The 21,565-nt window shown below is 30.2% G+C and overlaps 1 protein-coding gene across 4 annotated transcripts in view; it reads right to left on the bottom strand.

Annotated features, from left to right (window-relative positions):
* Positions 1 to 458: 458 nt before the first annotated feature.
* The window catches only part of LOC132738578 (follicle-stimulating hormone receptor-like), a 101,513-nt gene continuing 80,406 nt past the window's right edge, over positions 459 to 21,565 (bottom strand). For 3 of the 4 annotated variants that reach the window (XM_060726097.1, XM_060726096.1, XM_060726094.1), the window contains exons 2-9: positions 11,816 to 11,887; positions 8,146 to 8,232; positions 7,783 to 7,857; positions 7,372 to 7,461; positions 6,436 to 6,504; positions 5,441 to 5,509; positions 5,138 to 5,212; positions 459 to 3,910 (exon numbers count right to left, since the gene is read on the bottom strand). In XM_060726097.1, coding sequence (XP_060582080.1) covers positions 1,537 to 3,910; positions 5,138 to 5,212; positions 5,441 to 5,509; positions 6,436 to 6,504; positions 7,372 to 7,461; positions 7,783 to 7,857; positions 8,146 to 8,232; positions 11,816 to 11,887 — 2,911 coding nt within the window. In that variant the 3' untranslated portion in view covers positions 459 to 1,536. Of the gene's footprint in view, positions 3,911 to 5,137; positions 5,213 to 5,440; positions 5,510 to 6,435; positions 6,505 to 7,371; positions 7,462 to 7,782; positions 7,858 to 8,145; positions 8,233 to 11,815; positions 11,888 to 20,265; positions 20,658 to 21,565 lie in introns of those variants that run through there. The other variant, XM_060726095.1, reaches the window with a different exon arrangement.

The following is a 21,565-nucleotide window of genomic DNA, read 5'->3' as shown; positions in this document are numbered from 1 at the left end:
ATATTTTAATATAATAAATAAAAAATGTAAACCTATTTTGTCACTATAAATAAATATATATTACACATTTTATGAAGTACTACTGTGTTATTAGAATAATGAATGTCAGCTTGTCGGTTGGTTTAAGCTATGACTTTAAAAGATCTTTCCTTCTCCAGTATTTTTACTCCAGGAACACATGTTGTTGTTAACGTGCTTTAGAAATATACATATCCTCGTAGCAGGAATATGTTATTTTGCATGTCATTTTCTTCATCTCTTCACATATGAATGTAAATGCATCATTTTCAAATGTTAACCATCGTGTTTTATACTCCGGTACAGTATACGGGCAGTACCTTGCTTTCCAACTTGTAAAACATTCATGATATAAAAAGGTACGTTCCTCTTCAATTGTAAATCTTATTAAAAGTTAAAATACAGTTCTGACGAATAAGCTATTAATATAATCATGAAGAAACTGAAACAAAAATATTCAAAACAATACTTTATTTATAACAATTTATTGAACACAATCAATAGGATGGAATAGATATATCGAAATTAGACTATGACACGTGACACAAGATAACAATAATAAATCACATTTATTTTATGGATTGTCAGTATGTTCAATGATTACCTAATCTTTATCTCATTTCTGTAAAATCAGAAATTATATATTTGTTAGAAGATGCACTTAAATTTGTTAGTATTGACACTGTAATATAAGATAAAAGCAGTGACGAAAACATATGAAAGTGCTAATAAATAAGCGTATAACAGACATATTAATTTGTACCATAACGAGTTTTTCAAATGAAAGCAAAGCAGATTCACATAACAGTGTTTCATCTAAACAATATTTCAAATCAATAGGCATCAGGAATATACCTCTTTGTTTTTTTTGGGTTTTTTATGAATGAATATTAGTAATCCGATGTAAAGTAAATTATTCGCTTAAGTGTTATTATCAGTTTTAAAACATGATAAACAAACAGATTATGAGCAACAAGGTGTCTCTGACAAATATCAAACACGTACGTTAAAACAATTTTAACAAAAGCATAAAATTACACATTTCATATTCATTTCATATTTAGAATCATAGACGCCAGGCGAAAACTCAAATATAGTACATCAGTTAAAATGCTGCGATTACCATCTTTGACAGAATTTATCAACAGGCAAACCCGATTGTAAGTGGATTTCTATTTAAAAATTGACATATATCCAAAAGTAAATATGTTTTTGTGAAAGTGTGTACATATCAATCTTATTATGTTTCAACTACTAAAGCGTAAGCACAACAATATAGGAAGAGGGAAAAATGGATGTACAATATAAATTCAAAATTATCATCACCATTTTAAACGTTAAATAAATAAAATTTAAGGTAATATACGCCTTAAAAATGGCAAAACATTCGAGATGTTTAATCGTGTCTCGTTTCGCAACATGCGAAAGAGCAAAGCAATATTGTCAATTCCTCGGTGAGGTATGGAAAGTAGCGAATGATGCCGAATATATGCCGAGTTATAAAATGATAATAAAGGATCACACATTACCGGACAACATTTCAGTTCCTTCTTCATCGTATAAACACGATCCATTATATGGCGTATTAGCCAATAAGCGCATTTCATTACCCTCATCAAGGCTGCTTAGCGAAGGACTTCGTCGAAATCTAGATCTAAGTTCATGTAAAGTACTATTTACAGGTCTGTAGGATGATTTTATTTCAGACTTTTCCTTTTTGACTCGAGGACTCACATCTTTTTTATCTGAGTCTACCGACATCGATAATGTATTCATGTTCTGCACAGATTGACACATTTCCTCGTCTGCATGCTGTGTAGGACTTGTAACCTTTGATTCACTTAATACTGTTTCAGTTTCTCTTTCGTCGGCATTATTCTTCAGTTCATGTACATCTTTTCTCATCTGCCACACATCATCTTGCGAAGGCGAATTTTCACTAACGTAAGTGGTGTCGGTACTGTTACTTAGAAATGTGTCAACACTTGTCCGTGTTCTTAAATGAGATTTATCCGGCAGTTTCCTCACACCAAACGCAACATAATCGCTTACACTACGAATATATGTAGGATGCGGAGGTTTTTGAACATCATTAGGATCATTTGGTTCCCAAGAGTCCAGCATGCTATCTTCTCCCGCCAACATAGGTTCTTTATTAGCAAATTCAGCTGCTCTATCAAGGTGGCTTCTTCTTTCTATAAATGGCTGGGCTTCTGAAGATGATCTACGATGGGATGGGTGAACTTTTGGAGTTCCGTTAACACATGATCTAGAGCTTTGATTACTTCCACTTAGATGCGTAAGCACTGATTCAGTGTGTCTGTGTATTCGATGCGACGTTGAGTCTTTATGACCACGTGAATGAGATAATCTAGATGTGACTGTACCACGATACATATTTGCTCTTTCAACGCAAATACCAAACTTTCCCAGCAAGATAAAAACGTCCTTTCTAAATTGTTTGGTAAGTATTGCGTAAAGGAATGGATTAGCACATGAATTTAATGGATAAAAAAATACAAGGAGAATTTTTGAATGTGTGATATCAATAAACGGCACCCCAGCGGATGCCGTGAGTCCAAAAAAAGCAATTGGTGCCCAACAAGCAAAATTTGTGATAACTAATATTGACATCCGTTTAGCTATTGTGGCGTCATTACTTCTACGTGTACTGGCACTGCCTTTCACTTTAAGGAACATACTTATATAACAGAAACAAATGGCAAGGAACATTATTCCGTTCATAATCAATAGTGAAACAATATATCCAATATCAACTCCACTCTGTGCCCTCATAGGAAGACAAATACTTACGTTACCGTAACTACTTATTCCTATGAGAGGTAACAGAGCCAATATTGAGGCAAATGTATACCCTAGAACCATCAGTGCAACCGATTGCCTGAGCTTTAACCTCTTGTTCAAATGGATAGCGTGGCTTATGGCATACCATCTCTCAAGTGTTAAAATGGTTAGTGTAAACACAGACAACTCGCTTGAAAACACTGACAAAAATCCGGCTGCTTGGCAACCACCTTCATTTTGCCATTTGACTGCGTGATTAAAATACTCGCCCAAAGTCCGAACGTCTATTGAAGCAAGAAGAATTAAATACACCCCCATTATGAAATCAGCAAATGCCAAATTACACATCAAGAATTTAGGAACGGTGAACTTTCCACGACTGGACGTAAGCACGATTAACACTACACTGTTGCCAAGTAAAGCTGCAAGAAGAACGAACCAAACCGTTACTCTCAGCCATTCATATCCCATAACATCTTCGCACGGATTAAATGCGTCCGGTTCCGGAGTGCATTCAACATTTCTGTTATATATATAAATTTCTCCACAATCTGCTCTCTGTGTAACATTTTCATTGACAGATACTGTAGACTTGTGAAAATTCTGATTATGCATATTGTGACCAGCATTCCAAAATATGTCAACCATTTGAGGAGATCCATGATTTGTATTATTAGGAATTTTTAAAGTTCCAAATCCATCATCACTGTGCCTTTTCTTACGTTTATTTCCAAATTTACCAAAGTGGTTGTTGGTAAAGGCATCATCCCTTGGCGACATCCATCCTAATTGAGAAATCTGAGTAGTGCTTGTTTTCTGTGTAGTAGAAAACGGGGTTGTTGAAATAGCGCATGCTTTATTAATAATTTCCTGTGCTTGTTTAGCCTTCCAAGCTGAAGGATCTTGCTTTTCTGGATTTTTAAAAGCGCAACAATGATGTGGATATGTAAGTTCTGCTCTCTCTATTTTTGTAAATTCAAGTACTGAAGGTAAATGTTTCATCGAAGGCGTGTTTTTAAGAATAAGATAACGCAATCCGCTAAGGCCCTTTGTTGGAAGGCTGGATATCTTTGTGTTTGATAAGTCGCTGCAAAAGTAAATAATGAAAATTGTTTTATTTCAAAAATCGTTCATAAAATATTTTCTGTTGTATCAAATTATGTTGAATGTATTTGTTTTAACAACAAACTAGCTTGAATAGCTAGCAAAAATGTTGAATAATTAGAGCAATTAAATTAACAAAATTAACTATACTTGTAAACCTGCTTGATCTGCTGCAAAAGAAATATTTGAATTTTGAAAAAAAAACTTCCAAAATACCTGTAAGAAAGAAATATGTTTGTATGTGTCCATTAGAAGAAATGACGCATTCATAAATCAATGTTTAACAGTTAACCCCTTTTTAAAATAGCAGCCTAATATTTTGTTCTGGATCATTTTATTCTATTTTATTTTATTAAACATACAATAGAAATTCTTTGTTAAATTGTTAATTTCGAGAATCGACCATAAAGACTATAAAATAAGTAATTTACTGTTTATTAGTTCATAAATCTTATAAAATATTTCATTGGATAAAACTTTTAAGCCTGTAACGTCGAACATTGTTTTTATTTATTTTTTTGTTTTTTTTGTTTTTTGCTTCCATTTTTTAAGAATTTTTTATATTTATTTAACATTGTACAGCAGACAATGACGATTCTCCCGTTTGTGTCTGACTTTATTAACATGCGTTTTTCCTGAATCAAATGTAAGTTTGTCTAAAATTTGAAAACAGAAACACGTGACTCTAGTGAATTGAAAAAAATAAATAAAAGAATATAAAGATTTAGTTAAGGTCACGTGATTCCAGGCCCCGTGTTCACAAAGATTTTAGGATCAGGATCAAGATCAGGATCAAATCTAAAAACTCAAATATTATCCATTGTTTATTCTTATAGATTAGATATTTAATATTAACTTGATAAAACTGGACTTGAAATAGCATGTTTTTGAAATTAAAGAATAAATTTATTGTAATTTTTGCAAGATCTGGGCATTTTACAGTTAATCCAAATATAGATCTTGATCCTAGAATTGATTCTTATTTTGATCCGATTATTTTTGTATTTGTTTCGTTATTTGTCTATTTTATCCCAAAACAGGATTGTTTCTTTGCAAATCAGCATAATTTTAAATTAACTTTATGTACCATTCAATTCTAGCAAAATACGATCAATATTAGTTATATAAAACAAAGAAAAATAAATCAGGATCACTTGATCCTGATCCTGATCTTTTCTTTGTGAACACGGGGCCAGATGTTAAAACTTACAGTTTATTAAGAAGTATAATGCCTTCAAATGCATTGTCATCGACATCTGTTAGTTGTGTGTTCATGTTGAGTGACCTATATATTTAGGAGTATATAAAAAGAACATTTGTTATTTCTTTGTGATACAATCTTTACAATTACTTCTTTCAAAACAGAGTTATGTTATTTACATTATATATCATCATCAGTAAGATATTTCATAACCTAAATATTAGTTCTGTTATAAATTTATCTTTAGCATTTATCAAATATAAACATTTACTTAGCATTAAACTTATTTTGGACTAAAGCTTTTATACTTACAGACTGACTATTGTTGCGTTTCTAAATGATTTTGCAGCTACACTAGAAATCTTATTCTCCTCTAGCTTTCTGAGAAAATAGGTAGATAAAGAATAACATATCGCTTTTATTAATGTGTTTGAATAGATTCAGCATATGATAATACAACAAAACTTAATTCTGATTATATTCTGATGCTAACTTAATTCACTTTCATCCTGTAATGATTTCGAGTGTGCGTATATTAAGGAAGAGAGCGTATGATTCTTTTATCCTGAAGCAACACTAAATGTACAAGACAAATACAAGAACTGTATCAAATTAATACATCATATCTAAGTTAAACTGGTAACTGTTAGCCACACTTGTAAACGACTCATGTTTGTATTATGACATGCCATGTTGTGGTTTTTGAGGGTTTTTATTTTTTAAATTTTTTACAGCATTTTTAGAGAATAAAATTAAATACTTATAAATAAATGATAAAATAAATGATAATAATGATAATAAAAAATAATAAATTATAAACGCTGTTTAAACGTTGTCAATAATATTCACTTTAATGAAACTGCAAGTTTGAAATGACTTTTCTTATCAAAACACTTAAAGATTTATATACTTATCTATAAGGTTGGTTATGTAAGAAGTAAACGTTTTTAAAGATGTGCTTCAATGTCTTTTTTAATTTTAAGTTTAAACAAATCATCAAAGTTTTAAATATATTGAGCTTTAGCCATAACCGGTATACTAAGCTTTGTTGAATACATTTATTTAAAAAAAAAAGTTTCTTCGTCAAATTATAGTTATATGGGGGGCGTCCATGGCCGAGTGGTTGAGGACGTTGACTTTAGACAACTTGCCGCTAACCACTGTATATTTTCATTATGCAAATTTAGCGCTAACAATATGAACAATATAAAGAAAGTGAGATAATTACCTCTTAAATAAATTTATTCTCATAAGTTGAATTTAAAATTGCACATAATTGTAAATAATGGACACAAAGTAATACTTACAACATATCAGTTTTGACACCTAGGAAGTCTTCTGTTTGTATCTTTTTTATTCGGTTATTGTGAAAATCACTGTAATAAAGATAAAATGACTCTTGTAAATATATATAATAACGAAAAATAAAAAGTTATTTTTCTAAATATATGTTGGTCGTTTTTTTATTCGCAGTATAGTACATATCTTAAAGTGATTTGGTCTATAATTGAATGTCTGTAATACAATGAATAATTACGTGGAAAGTATTTAGTATCAGACATAACAACAAGTGACGAAAGAACTTTAAATGGAATTTGTTGGCAAGTGTGAGATACATGATCCGATATTACTTATAATTGTATTAAAATGTTTGAGAACCAAATATTGTTATTCATCACATATATTTGTTTGTTCTAAGAACTATATCAACACTTCTAAACAAACAACTTAACATTTTATAAGAATATCCAAATGATACGTTTCTATTGTTTTATTTTATATTTGTCAGAATTATGGAAAATATGCCTATTGTAAACCTACCTACTTTAACTAATTAAAACATTTACAAAATATCTGATGTGACCAAAGTTTTTTTTCAGAACTTTGTATATTTGTTTCGACTAAATGTCTTTGTAATTTAAACTAATATAATTATATAACATAAATATTACCAAAGTTTATTTTCAGAGTACATAATACTTTTAAAAGCTTACTGTACTCATATACCATTTTCAACTGGTGCGGTAATATACACGAAATTATACGTGTATTGCATTAAAATGAACCCTCTTCCGACTTACGGAATTAAATTGTTGATGTTTATTTTGATATAAAAAGCTTTGTTTAATCTATATCTATTTGATTTTCTTCTTTTTTGCTGTTTGTTATAACAAAAAAGTAATCATGGCAGAATCAAGCAATTTCATACTGTAATATTGAGTTTAAAATTTGATTTCACTCACATTTCCCTCATGATCCCGTTCATGTCCGGATTTAATGTTTTGAATTGAGATAAATCTGGTACAGATTGTAGCCCGCTTCGATACACGTGCCTGAAATGAAAGTAAGAACTCTTTTTATGTGCTGACGAAGGAACCAGTTATATCACTATCAGGTATCATAATACTTGTTTTCATAGTTTAATGGAATTAAAAAATGCACGATTCTTTCTATGTTTATTTTACGCTAATTAAATATCTCGATTACAAGAAACAAATTTTCCTAATAAAGTGACAGTAAAAACACAGATTTTGCTGTCTTTGTTTTTCGAAATGGTATTTTAAGTTGTTAATGAAACAATTGTTTTCTGGATAAAAACATATGAATTGTATACACTATGGACTTATAAAATTCATATCCACCACATAACTTACAGTGTTTCAAGATTTTGGAACGTTTTTAGAACTCCAGCGCCAATGTGTGTGAGATAATTGCAGCCGATCATTCCCCTGTGTGCAAAATGGAAAGACAATGATATAATAAAAACATAAACGACAAATACCATGGAAGGACACAATGTTTAGACAGGCTCTTAAATGTATTTTCTATATGAACAAATCTGACAAAATGCATAGTTTCAAACTATTCATCCTACCTTTTTGAACATTGGAAACTTTCTCTTTTATTTTTAAATTTATTTTGGTAAATCGTATAGGCTTTTTCTGTTTAAAAAAAATCAATTGCAATATTGTCCCCGATGTGAACATAAATTACGATCATCAAGTGATATTACTTACAATGTTTCCAGCTTTACCAAACCGTCAAACGCCCCTGGTTCAAGAGTTTCCAACTTGCAAGGCTCCGAGGAGGTGTCTCGGAAAAATCTGGTGAAAACAATATATATCATTCAGATGGAATAGTCCAATCAAAATATACACAAGTAGGGTGACAAAATGTATCCATTTACCCCAATTATTTTTCACAATCGTCCTTATTCTGTACAGGATTTGTTTTGTAATAATCAAACAAAGCAATAAGCACCAGTACGTTTGCATTACTCTTGCAACTTTTTTAAAGTTCTTAACCATATATTCATTAATAAGAGATGATACATCAATTTTCTTAATGACTTGACTTAATTAATGTTCAAGAACCTTATTTGTCTGGTGTGCATGTCAAAGTGTTCATGTGTGTCTGTTTAGCCTTAATTTAAAAAGTTAATCTTATACAGGGAAATTCTTTACCACAACTGTTAAATCTTTTCTTACACAATCGTTCTTTTTCACCATTCTAATGTGTTTGATGATGGCTTTCAATAAAGCACGATTCTTATTTTCGGGAAGTGTTCCAGATAACAATGAATCATGAAACTAAATATTTATTTAAAAGCGATATACAAAGATTGGTCGTTCAACTAAATTTAGATTCAGTAAATCAATTACAAATATTCTTGGACAAATGCGTTTTAATGTCAAAAAATGAAAATTTTGTTTTTCGTGAGAACAATTGTGTTTCAAGTTGATATAATTTTATTTATAGTGTGCATGATACTGTATACTATTATAAAGAATAATTAAAGTGATATTATGCCTTATAGGGACATTATGTTCATCCAGAGGTAAATAGTGAGTGTACAGGCGACAGGCAAAATAATGTTACATTTTGCCAAAATTTAATTTAATGTTACAATTTACTTCGCATGAACGATAAATTACTCATGTGGCCATACAATACTATCGAAATTATCCTATAAGGTTCAATATATAAAAAAAGCGTGGGGCTGTCTTTTTATATTTAAGGCATATTTATATTTGATCCTAAAACAGTTTTCAATATCAATTGGTCATCAATCATTATCAATCATTTTAAATATATAGTTAATTCAACACAACTGGACAATGTTAATATGAGCATCATGACACTCCTCAATATGATCGTATTGAAATTTGTGAAATGTTCAAATATTGTTGAGGAAACATATAGCATTTGTATACTATCTTTAATCTATCAATCTTAATCATCAATTAAATTCGGATCAGATTTGATGCTCTATCATTTACAGTTTACAATTGCTTTTTAATTTGCATGTTGATATATAGTAACAATTCAATTCATTTAAGGTGACAACAGACACTTTCCGTGGTACTCACATAAATGTCATTTAAACCAAGTTATTTTAGTAATAATTGTTATTCATTTAATCTTTGTGCATTAAATGTCGTTGATCATCATAAAAAATAACATATTTGAAAAAAATGCCTTTGTAAATGATTGATTTTGAATAAAAATCCTAAAATTTTAAATCGTCATATCAAAGTCATTTTTTATTTTTTTGTCATCAAACTTTTGGAAAATAACCATACTTATATTATCTGGGGAACCGTGTCTCAAATTTTTTATATCTTTTCTCAAAAAAATATTACGTAACGTCAAACAAAATATGCGACTTTTTTCACCATACATATTACGTAATTAAAGATAATTAAGTCGCTGATTGAGCAAACAAAAATCCCTGACACGGTTCCCTCCGTAAATGAATTTCCTTTCATGTGCTTTAAACCGCATGTTAATTGCTTGATTATTAAAAAAGTTATGCCGATTCAAAGTTAGTCCGACCCGCATCAAACGAAGTGTCATAAATCGGCTGTTCTCTCTCGGACCCCTACGTTTCACGCTAAATAATTGCATAATACACAAATATCGCACCAGAGAGGGTCACAAGTTGCGGTAACATACTCTAACAACATTTTATGACCCAGTGACATCTGACCAATTAAAAAGCTGCTGATTAATATCAGTTTATAGCCGAAATTTCTTCAATTCTTAACGTGATTTACTGTTCGTCTAGTATCTGTCCCACATGTCACGTGACTATCGGTAAAATTTGAGGCACTCAGTGGGGGCAAATGGAACGCATTTGCGCACCGCTAGCGGGGTATTTAATTGTTTCCTATTTGAAGTTTATTATTATTATCATCAGCATTATTATTGTATTATACCAGTGTCACTCTGTCTGTGTATTCGTGTATGAAATTCCGTTAAAATATAAAATAAAATAACAAAAAACTGAGCTTCTGACAGTCTTTTAAAGTCCATGGTAGATGTACAAATAAGAACGGGATAGTATATATTTTTTCCACCAAATTGATAATGCTTCACATATTTTAATAGAAATAAAAGGCATTACTCGATCATTATGATGTGGCCTTCTTGACTTCTATTATCATGAATATCATCTATGCACGGCATAGAGATCAAGTTTCTACCGGGATAGACAATAAATTTCATACTTTGTCCCAGATTTATTAGTACTGTGTCGGATTTACTGGCGAACAATTTATTTTCACTGAGAATATATTTTAATATCTTTTTTTATTCATAGAGAAATAATCATCCTTAGACAATCTAAAATGGTTTAGAAATTTGTCAGGGACACCTTACCACAAGTCATATAAGCGTTCACATAAAAAATGTCGTCTGTTGTTGTTTTACTTGACATTGTTAGAAAACGAGGTTGAATGTAAAGTAAGCCCTTGAATCCGTACAAAAGTCTATCAACTCAATGTTATATATATCAGATTAACGGGATAGTCAAATTATTTTCACACATTATGGATATTTTAGCAACTTCATTTTTAATCAACCCCGTGGTCGTGCGATTTGCCGCTATGCTTAATTATTTATGTTTCATACATTATGTTACGTACATTGGCCGACAATTTCTTAATTTATAAAAAAGGCTAAATGTTGAGATATTCATAAAAGATGTACGGTAGATGAACGATACATGTATTACGAGAAGTATGGACCAGTATGGACCTGTAATTCACGGATATATGGAACTACCGATTTCCCTCATTGATGCCTCAACAGGGGGCGGAGCGTTATCGATAATCGACAGGTTACGCGAATAGCAGATACAAATAGTATAGGTACCGTTTTAAATCGTTTAAAAACACATTTTTTGGACTAACTGCTTCCAAAATTAAATCACGAATGTGTTCAGAAAAGGTTGATGAATCTACTTAGCAAAAAATCTCATTTTAGGTATTTTCAGTGATAATTGACTCCGTTGTCACCTTAATTAAAATCGATTTTTATTATATTTTACCTAAACGTACCTTGTTTGTATGATAAATGATGTAATTGAATATTATACTTATGAGCTTCGCCTTAAATACGCTTATCCTAGATAAATTTTTAGGAGAATAAGAAAGAACAAACATTCTAGGAATTAGCTCTAATCTAAATATTTTCAGACACAGAACGACAATATGTAAATAATCGTGAATCTTCCGCTCAATATGTAAATATTTGAAATGACCTCATTCTGAACCAGGTCCCGTCTATTTGATATCTAGAAACTTGGAATTACTTTTAATAAATCCTCACCATTGATTTGTTATATAACAAATAAATATACATTTTTAAAACTGGAAGTTCAGAAAATTGATATAAAATACTTACAATTCTGTTAGTTCGGGATATATTGAGAACGAATTTGAAGGTACCGTCCGGATATTTGTCCCACTAAAGTATCTGAAAGTATAGAGAAGCATAATTTTGGATAATGGTGCATATCTAAACTTCATTATACGGAGTGTTGTCTACATTGCTTTTTAAAACAATTTCAAAGTGTCAATTGAATTTTGTCTGGATAGATATACATAAATAGATGCATTGTATTGAGTATAAATACACGCTTGTGTTTTTGAGATTCTGAAATTGTCTTCTTTTTTGTTATGTGTTTATATCTTTGACCAGTTACAAACGTTTTACCAGCATGAGGATCTGTTTAAAAATGTAAGAATATGTTGTATATAATAAATGAAAATGATATGAACAAAAGATAAAACAAGCACAATAAACGCTTGTAAATACATTGTTAAATAAAATGATGTTTTATACAACTTAAAAGGGCAAAACAAAATTGGAAATTATTCTGTATGCAATAAAAGACCCTTGGTTAGCGTAGGAAAATGAAATTCATAAAGACTAAACGGAAATTTCATTGCAGTTTCTAAGGCATTGATAAAAAATATCTGTTGCTAATACCTGACGAATATATATATGGAACCATTTAACATACCTGTTCATTATTGTATTGCTTAAAATGTCAGTTTAAGAAATATGAAAAGGTTTAGCTAAAAGTTATTTTTCTGAATCTTTTTCATTTTTATTTATATCATTATATGAATCGTTCAAATTAAATTTATAGATTATTTTTATGATGTCGGCTCACAGAGTTGTGAGTCATATTGTATTTATTTTTGCCTGACGAATTGCAATCTTTTAAAACAATCGAACATTATGTATGACTGTACTCGATAAACCGATAACCCGCTAAAAAATCAATTGACAGACAGGAACACATGTTCATATTCGTAAACACTTCGGTACAGAAGACAAAACAGTTACATGTATAAAAATTTCAATTCTTTGAAAACATCATTGAATCATTGACAATAAAAAAACTAGCAATTATTGTTTTTCCTTTTTTAAACATAAATAAATGAATCTAATATCTTTTATTCAACATAAATATGCATTTTGTTGCCTTTTCAATATACTCGTATAAACAGGTGTACGATACAATTCAAAAATATTTTTTACGATAAGAACATTCAAGCGCCAAGTTGTGTCAGATTGACATTTTCAAAAAAAGACATCGAGTAATAAAGCCGTCAGGAAAACTTTCTCAACTAACTTGCTGAACAATTTATTCGAATGCATATGCAATGCCAAATATGGAATTTGAATAGGAGTTTAATTGGAGAAAAAAGCTTTATTGCACAGATTCAAACCACAATCGCTAAATTAAATAAGGTTATTTAGAGTGAATATGTTGCCATATTTGATAGATGATGAAATTTAATTATTTCCAGCTCCATATCTCCAAGCTAAGTCACTTCTATCTTAAGACAATAACTACGGGACATATTTTCTAAAAAGATTTTTCTTTTTCAAAAATGTTTCTCCATCCTTGAAATGGATGTTATGTGCTCAGTAAAAACGGTTAACAGTTTTTAAAAGTTGCAATATGAAGACAAATAAGATAACCTTGAAATATATGCTTTGTTTGTTGTAAGGCAATACTTCCGTTTTATAAATTGATATTAGCAACGACACGTGACCATGGAAAAACAAAATAAGAAAACTTAAGGACACAGATAGATAGGAAAATTTTTAAAAGGAAAATAAATTTTGTTTCTTAAAATTACATTTTTAAGAAAAAATGATACATTGATTACATGACGGATCAAATTAGCGTGGCTAACTACAATGTAATAGTTCTCGAGCCTAAATTCCGAATAAATAATTGATGTAATTCATTCATCGTTTCCTGTTTCACTAAAACTGGTACATTTATTTTTTCGAGGAAAAACTCCAATCGTGAATTTTACCTATTTACAACAGAATCCTACGAAACAATTGTTAGTCGTACAAATAATCTCTTTAAATTCCTTGTTATAAGCAAAACAGAAAAATAATTCCAAAACGATTCATTCTGGTTAATAAATGTAATTATTTATTTTCGTGCGGTGGTAACTCAGCAGTATAAATACGTGTACTTCCCATCCTGGCGTAAACGTCCGCGGCTAAGTTATGTTTGTGTGCAATAAATATTTTCTTTATATTTCCTTTATTTGTCAAGGGATTAATATTTTGACTTTTATTTCCCCTAAGAGCTTAGACGTTTTTCTTATTTACTGCTTAAGGTCATATCTTTTTTTGTTATCGCTTATGTAGCCTATGACAATGTACTTTAGCATCTGTGATTGAAGAATTATCTTCCGTAAGAACCTTTGTAATTCTGTCTTTTTTATACCTCAATGATTTACTTCCAACTTGCGATAGTTGTTTCAGTCGAAACATGTTTGATAAAATTCACAACGCAAGCATTATATTTCAAGAATTATCTCAACTTTGATCTTGAATTTATATAAAATTATTTATATCACAAAGTCTTTTTGTAACTTAACTTTAGATTGTTGCTCCATATGATTAATCACGTTATGTTTGATACAAACTCTAGTCAAATTATATTATGAATAATCTTTAATTTGATCTTGGAATATTGTCTTTTTTAATTGGTTTGACAATACTTTAAATACCTGTTTAGTTAAATTGAGTGTATCGGATTTGTACTCCAGGGGTCGCTGTTTCCACCCTTGGCCGGGCCGAATATTCTCCATGACTATTTATTTCAGATATTTATGCTAAATGTCAAAATCGTTCTAATATTTAAACAATAAAATTAAGTTGCAGTAAGCAAAGAGTTTTGTCGGGCTGCACAGGTGCGCTGAATGGAATCAATTTAGTTTAACAGTTGCTATAGACATACCGTATTTTCTTATAAACACCCTATGGATGAAGTGAAATAAGTGTTGGACTTTGTGTGCCTTTGTAACGGTCTTCTAGCAAGATTACTGAGGGGGTTTCATTCCATGATCTTTAAATCTTTAATCTCCCTAATTGATATGTGTGTTGACAGTATTTACTTAGCGTAAATTTACATATACTCCGGTATTTAGGCAACAATTTTGTTAATGCTGTTGTGTCAATTTTGTACAGACTTATTTATCGAAGCAATTGACCTTTGATTGACGTTACGATTTCAATGGAGTTTCTCATTACTTTCAATGCAAATCCTAAATTTCTTGAAATTCTTTCGCTTTTGTAGACGTGTGTTTGTTATAACACTTGCCAGACGTGCAAAACTTGTCAGAAAAAAGATAATTTTCTTATATAAACTTGTCTGATTACATGTTACAAGTATTGAATTCAATATACCATTGGACAATTTGATTTGTTCCTTTAGACATGTGAGTGTTAATAAAACTGCCATAGATGCAAGACAAATGCTTATTTGCTTTCCAAGTCGATGACTTATTGAGCATTTTTTGTACCGTATTATTCATATCCAAGAAAACTTGTCATGTTTTAGAATTAAGAGTTTTTTTCATAATTAGTTTTGTGATGAAGGAAAATGATCAAGAATTATTGTAATTAAGATTTTACCTTTTTATTAAACTGTAAAGGACTTGTGTAACAGTGTTCGTTCTTTCCTGACAGAAGCTTAAAAAGATTACTTTATTTTTTATTTATTTATTTTTTTTTTGAAAAATTCGCTTGTGATTAACAAATACAAGATACTGAAAAAAAAAGAAAGAAAAAAGATCAAAATCAACTTTTTTTTGTAAAATTTCAAATTAAACAAAACATTTTCTTGTCTCAGAAGCACAGAGAAGTTGGAATCCGATATTTTTTACAGATTGGTTACAGCTCATTGTATATACATGATTCCATACAACGAAATTTTACAACTTTATCCTAAAAGAAATAAAACTTACACTTTTGTTCCATTCTTTGGTAAATTGTCTGGTATATTTGTAATATTTTTACCAAAACAATCAACAAGAACACTATTTGAATCCTCCGACTCACTAAAACACAATGTATCACCTATAGTGTAAGTTATGTTCACGATTTGTAAAAAAGTGTAAATAACGGAGCGATAACTAATAGATAGATCCATGTTTGGACAAGTTTCCTTAACACGCTTTTCAACTATTTTGAAAGAAATATGCCTTTCGCATCTAAGTATAACTTTTTAACAACAAACGATCCAACAAATTCAATTTAACTTTATGATGAAGTCATTTCTATTTTATATTGAGAAACGGTTAAGACGCTGCTATGTTTGTTCTTTAATAGTTCTGTAAGCGACCACTAGATAACCTAGGAAATCCAATACTGTTTAAATTTGCAGAGAAACATAGTAGTCTTTTTGGCTTTTTAATTAAAGGTGTTAAAAAGTGATCGAGAAAGGGAGCTAAAATAGAGAAAGAAGAATTAAATGTTGAATATTGAGTACCGCTCAAGCCGGTGCTAGGGGGCGTGACAGATGTTATCCCTCATGTACGGACTCAATCAAACCGAGTCTGCAATTTCCACATAATTTGTTGGGATAAATGCTTCCGAGGGATCACTTTGTATCCAGATTCTTTAAGATCGTCCAACACAACAAAATTGAAAATATTGCTTATTTTGATTGGGCCTGTTCATGGACGGTACTGGAAAGTGTAAGCCATCGTCCATGCCCATTCGCACCAGTTTAAGTAGAATTCAAATGAAACATCCGCAGATGTGTAAACACGGCAATTATCTAAACTTAAAAATAAATTATTATTTATAAGCAAATAAATGTTTTAACCTTATAATGTAAAATTCTGTGTACATTTCCTCAAGTCAGGTGTTTTTCCATATGAAACCAATAATACATTTGAAATTCTTGTAATATTACACAACCATGTCCATTTTTACAGTGGTTTAACTGAGAATTACGTTTCTTCGATAACGTGTGCCATTTACACTGATATTTATTTGGCTTGCGATAACATACGTAAAACCTTTCTATAAAGTACAAAATGGTTTAAAACCAAAACCCTCATAACCTGTACACTATTTATAATATTATACAAACCAGTGACCAATCACACGATCAATGCATAGTATATACGATACTAACCGTGTCCTGTTAAACTTTCGTATTTACATGTGATACTGCTACTGGTGTACACCATACGAAATTAGAAAAGGATCTGACACCGGCTGCCGGTACAGGCCGGAATATTAAGCTCAAGGCTTACTGTTTAAAGCGGTTGCGAGGGTCTGTCGATTAACAATTACATCAGAGCAAGATATTCATGTCTGTGACGACAGGGTTTTCTAGTATACAATATACATAGTGTAAACAGTAGATAAACCTTTCTAATATGCAAGAATTTAACAGCCAAGCAAATTCTCCTTCAATATCAACAACTTTTTGGTGCAACTTTATTTTACAAAGTGAAACATAATTTAACAATAAAGTACGCTAAAATCTTAAATTGATAAATGATCAACCATTAGAATATGCTGTGCTTAATTATTAGAGTACTTTTAAAACCTGCTTTAATGTCGTTTGTTCTTAAATTTATTTTCGTAACAATGTCTTCAAGCGAATAAGGAAGTAACACTTTAAGAGCTTCATTACGCAAGAAATTATTGTGCTTAATAAGGTATTCTTCACTTTCACTTTAACGGAAATCTAAAAAGACCAGAAAAATAGTCAACGCTAGGGTTGTGGGAAAATATTATTATTCATATTTGAAACATATTGAGTTGAAGAAACCACTTTTCCGCTGAATATTGTTATCCGTATCTTAACAGTAATTAATATGAAACTGTTTTTATTAGGATCTATTACATATTGTTTAATGTTTCCTTATTTCTGAAAAAGAGCAATCACTAATCCAACAATAAATGACTCATGCTCTAACAAAGTGTGTTTGAAAAATAACATATATTATAATATTATACGCTACACATAAACAAAAGTAATGCTCATCTTTTATTTTCCTTTCTTATGATCTGAGTGGTTTAAATGCTTCACAGTGATAAAATAATTTTATCTGAAGACAAAAAAAAAAGACTTGTAGTGTGACTACTGTGAGTGTTGTTTTTGCAGACATGGCGTTTATTTTACACAGACTAATAAATCATATCAATTGACCGTTCGCAACTTGATTGCAACCGATTTTTCACTGTAATTTTTTATTAAAGGCCTATTAGGCTAGGATCTCATTTCTTTCTTGGTCGTTCATTTGGAAATAACATATGCCTCTCTTGGCTGTCTATAGTTAGTTATTTTGTAGAAGTTGTCTGCGCATACTTATTATATTCTTTGTAATCGTTATATAAATGAACTGTCGATTGTTGGGGATGAAATATCAAAGGAAACATGTTAAAAGGCTTTATAAAAGTCCATATATATACATGTATATCATATCTTTAATCCAAATAAATATGTCACCAATCATATAAGAAGTTTACTGTGAATTTGTGACAGAAAATGCAAAGTATTTTCGAAATTCATTTTTTTTCCTTTTTATGATTTTTATGCTAGTAATGTGAAAATGTTTAGAAATTCAATAATCAGATTTATTTTTGTATCAAATTTGCATAAAATATTTCAAAACATTTGTTTACTTATGAATCTGCAATTGCTTCAATAAAATCATGTTTTGGGTTCATATTTCCACAGCCATAACATTATTTTCCTTAGATTCGATTTATTTAGGCTATTGAACCGTTTAAGCCGGTATGAGGGCTGTGAAAGAGGTTGCTTTTTAAACTATCTCTCATGAAAAGACTAAATAAAACCAATCCTGCAATTTTCATATAATACAGTGGTTATCGTTGCGTCCAAGAGATCAGCCCTTTTTCTTATATATCTTTTAGTTCAGTAATTATCTATTAGGGATTCAGTAATGTTTTATTTGGAGAATTGAGTGCCGCTCAATCCGTGAGGGATGATGTGCTTTTTCAGTATTCCTCATGTACAGACTTTATCAAACCAAGTCTACAGTTTTCATGTAATTTTGCTGTTTTTAATGCTTCCGAGGGATCACTTTTTTCCAGATATTTATACATTGTATCTTTTATATATGTATAGGAAAAACGCATAAAATACATTAACAAATGCAGTTTGTATTTGAGGCCAGTGGTACTGTACATTCATCTAACAAGTGCATTAATAATATATAAGAAAATAACTGATCCAAAAATATGTATGCAATCAGTAAAGACTTGCATAGTGAAGCGATTTATATAAAATCGAAATAACACAAACTATATCGACATTTTCTCTTCAAATCAGACCAGAAAAAAGAAATAAATGACATCAATACAGCGGAAAAACTAGTAAACAGAAGATTCTATGAATGGTAGATTATACGAGCGTACATGTATTACAAGTGTAATGGTTTTGGACGACGCTTAAGATCCGAAACAGAATTAATAGAATCAATCAGTGCCAAAATGGTTTTGTACTCGGCAGCATAAGAAAGAAATTGCTCTGGAATGAATTTTTTATGTGTAGCAAAATACATTTGCTACGCATAGAAATATATTTATATATTTTAGATTATCTTCTCATAAAATAATAAGCTAAATAAAAAGTATAATAAACATACATCTAATATTACATGTATTGCACTACTTCCAGTCACAATCACGCTTAGAGTTGCCATTTGAATTAAAAAATATGTAATATTTACGATTTTTTGTTCATGTTTATTGCTTTTAAAAATTATATAAACTTTATTGACTTGATAAAAATGAGCAATTATGCTAGAATAACTCCTTTAAGAACAAAAAAGGACATTATTTTATAAAATGCTTGTTAAAAGAAGAATAGGTCACACAAATAAAAATGTGTTTACCGCATATTTAATCACATATATCATAAAAATTAAAATTGTAAAACATACGCGAAACTACAAACAGTTTCAGGTTAATGCGCGCAGTTGAAGAAAATTAACACATATATCTACATGAAGATTAGTAGGAAATAATATTTGAAATTAAGGAATACTGAGTCATTTAAAAGTTTTATTCCCTACATTGTTCTGTATACCAAAATAACGATTTCATTCAGCATGTCTTTTGTTGATACTATTTTACAACTATATGTTCTTTTAATAACTACTTAGAAGAATCTTACTTACATGTATTTAAAAGATCTGGTAAGTTTCTCATCAAATGTAAATAATGTTTACATACTATCGGATTGAAATTTTTTTTTTCGCAATTTTTAAACGTGAAAGACTTCAATCTAAATTAGAAATGATTATTCTTTTTGTGTTATTGAGATACTTTGTCATCGTACATGCACTTAAACAAATTTCAATCTTTAAATTATTTTGCATCAAATGAAGGTTATAAGCTGTGTTTTAAATACAACCAAACCTAAGCTATATGTAATTCAATCCTTTGAAACAAAAAAGTCATTATACAATACGAATTATTCTAAGCGTTAATTATATAATTCTTGACAAAAAGCAACTATTTTATTTCTAAAACTGACTTACAACTTTGTTGTATTTTCTGGAAGAGTATCCGGTATTTGTGTGATATTTTTGCCAGCACAATAAACAAGTACGTCGTTCGAGCCTTTTAACTCACATGTGCAGATAGAGTCACAATAAGTGTAAACTGCATTTATCAAATGACATGAACAGATTATTATGCAACATAGCCTGATGTTTAGATCCATATTTTGACATTTTATTTCAAGTTTTAGGAAATTTATAATATGTGACTTAAAACTATTTGAATAAAGTCTGAGATAAACGTGAAATTTAACAGAAATCTCTTCGATACTTCCGTTTTATATAAGAAATAAATGACAGGAATCCATACAAGTTCTATATTCCACCAGTAAGAGACCACTAGAAATAACAGGAAATCCAATACAGTATAATTCACAGAGAACTAAGATATTTTTATAACACGGTCTCTTTTTACGTAGCTGTTAACATGTAAATTTTTTAGTGTTATTCCGCTGTTACATGGAAAAGGTAAAAAACATCATTCACAAAAGTATTATCTACGAATGTTATACTACATAAAAACGGTTTATACTATACTTATGTCATATAGATGAACGAGGGTAAAATATTATAATCGTTTTTAAACTCCATTCTACATTTACGTTATTCCTTGCCATATCACAAAGTCCTAATTCAAAACCTTAATCATTAACGTAGCTCTGTTTTCTTCACTGTATGCACATTGTAAAGCTTAAAACTTTATAACGAATGTCGCATGACTGTAGATACAAGATGAAAATTAAACATGTTAGAGACCAAAAATGAATGATCCGTTGAACATTTTAAACCGCACTGACCGTTGAAATTCACACTTTATTATTTACTTTGTAAAAGTAAATACTGTTTGCAGGACGGACTAAGTTGAACACCATGAAAGCACTCCTCGCGTTATTCATCATTTTATTTTGATAAAATACTTAAGTTTATTTGATTAGTATTTTTAAATCAGTTAAATATATATTGACTTAGTAAATAAAATAATAAATGATATGCTGTTTTTTATGATTTGCAAATATCAAGTTAATTTACTTAAAAACCGATCGTTTTTCAGCAAGCATATCTTACTGGTGTATTTTAGTCATCACTGAATTTTGAAATCAATGTATGTTCACGAATATGGAACAATCAAGTTAAAATGTAATGTAAATTAATTTAAGGAGGCATGACTACGTAATAATTGTTAATAAGAATTTCAAAGGGCTAGAAAAAAGCGATGTAAGGTCGACTGTTGCAGCTTGAGACGTTTATTTTTTCTTATTAGCGTCTATCTTACTTAGTC

Source organism: Ruditapes philippinarum, unplaced genomic scaffold (genome assembly GCF_026571515.1).
Source record: "Ruditapes philippinarum isolate M1 unplaced genomic scaffold, ASM2657151v2 ctg298_1_1_1_1, whole genome shotgun sequence".
Classification (NCBI taxonomy): Eukaryota; Metazoa; Mollusca; class Bivalvia; order Venerida; family Veneridae; genus Ruditapes; species Ruditapes philippinarum.
Note: the sequence above shows the minus strand (reverse complement) of the source record. Positions and strands in the feature narration are given on the sequence as shown.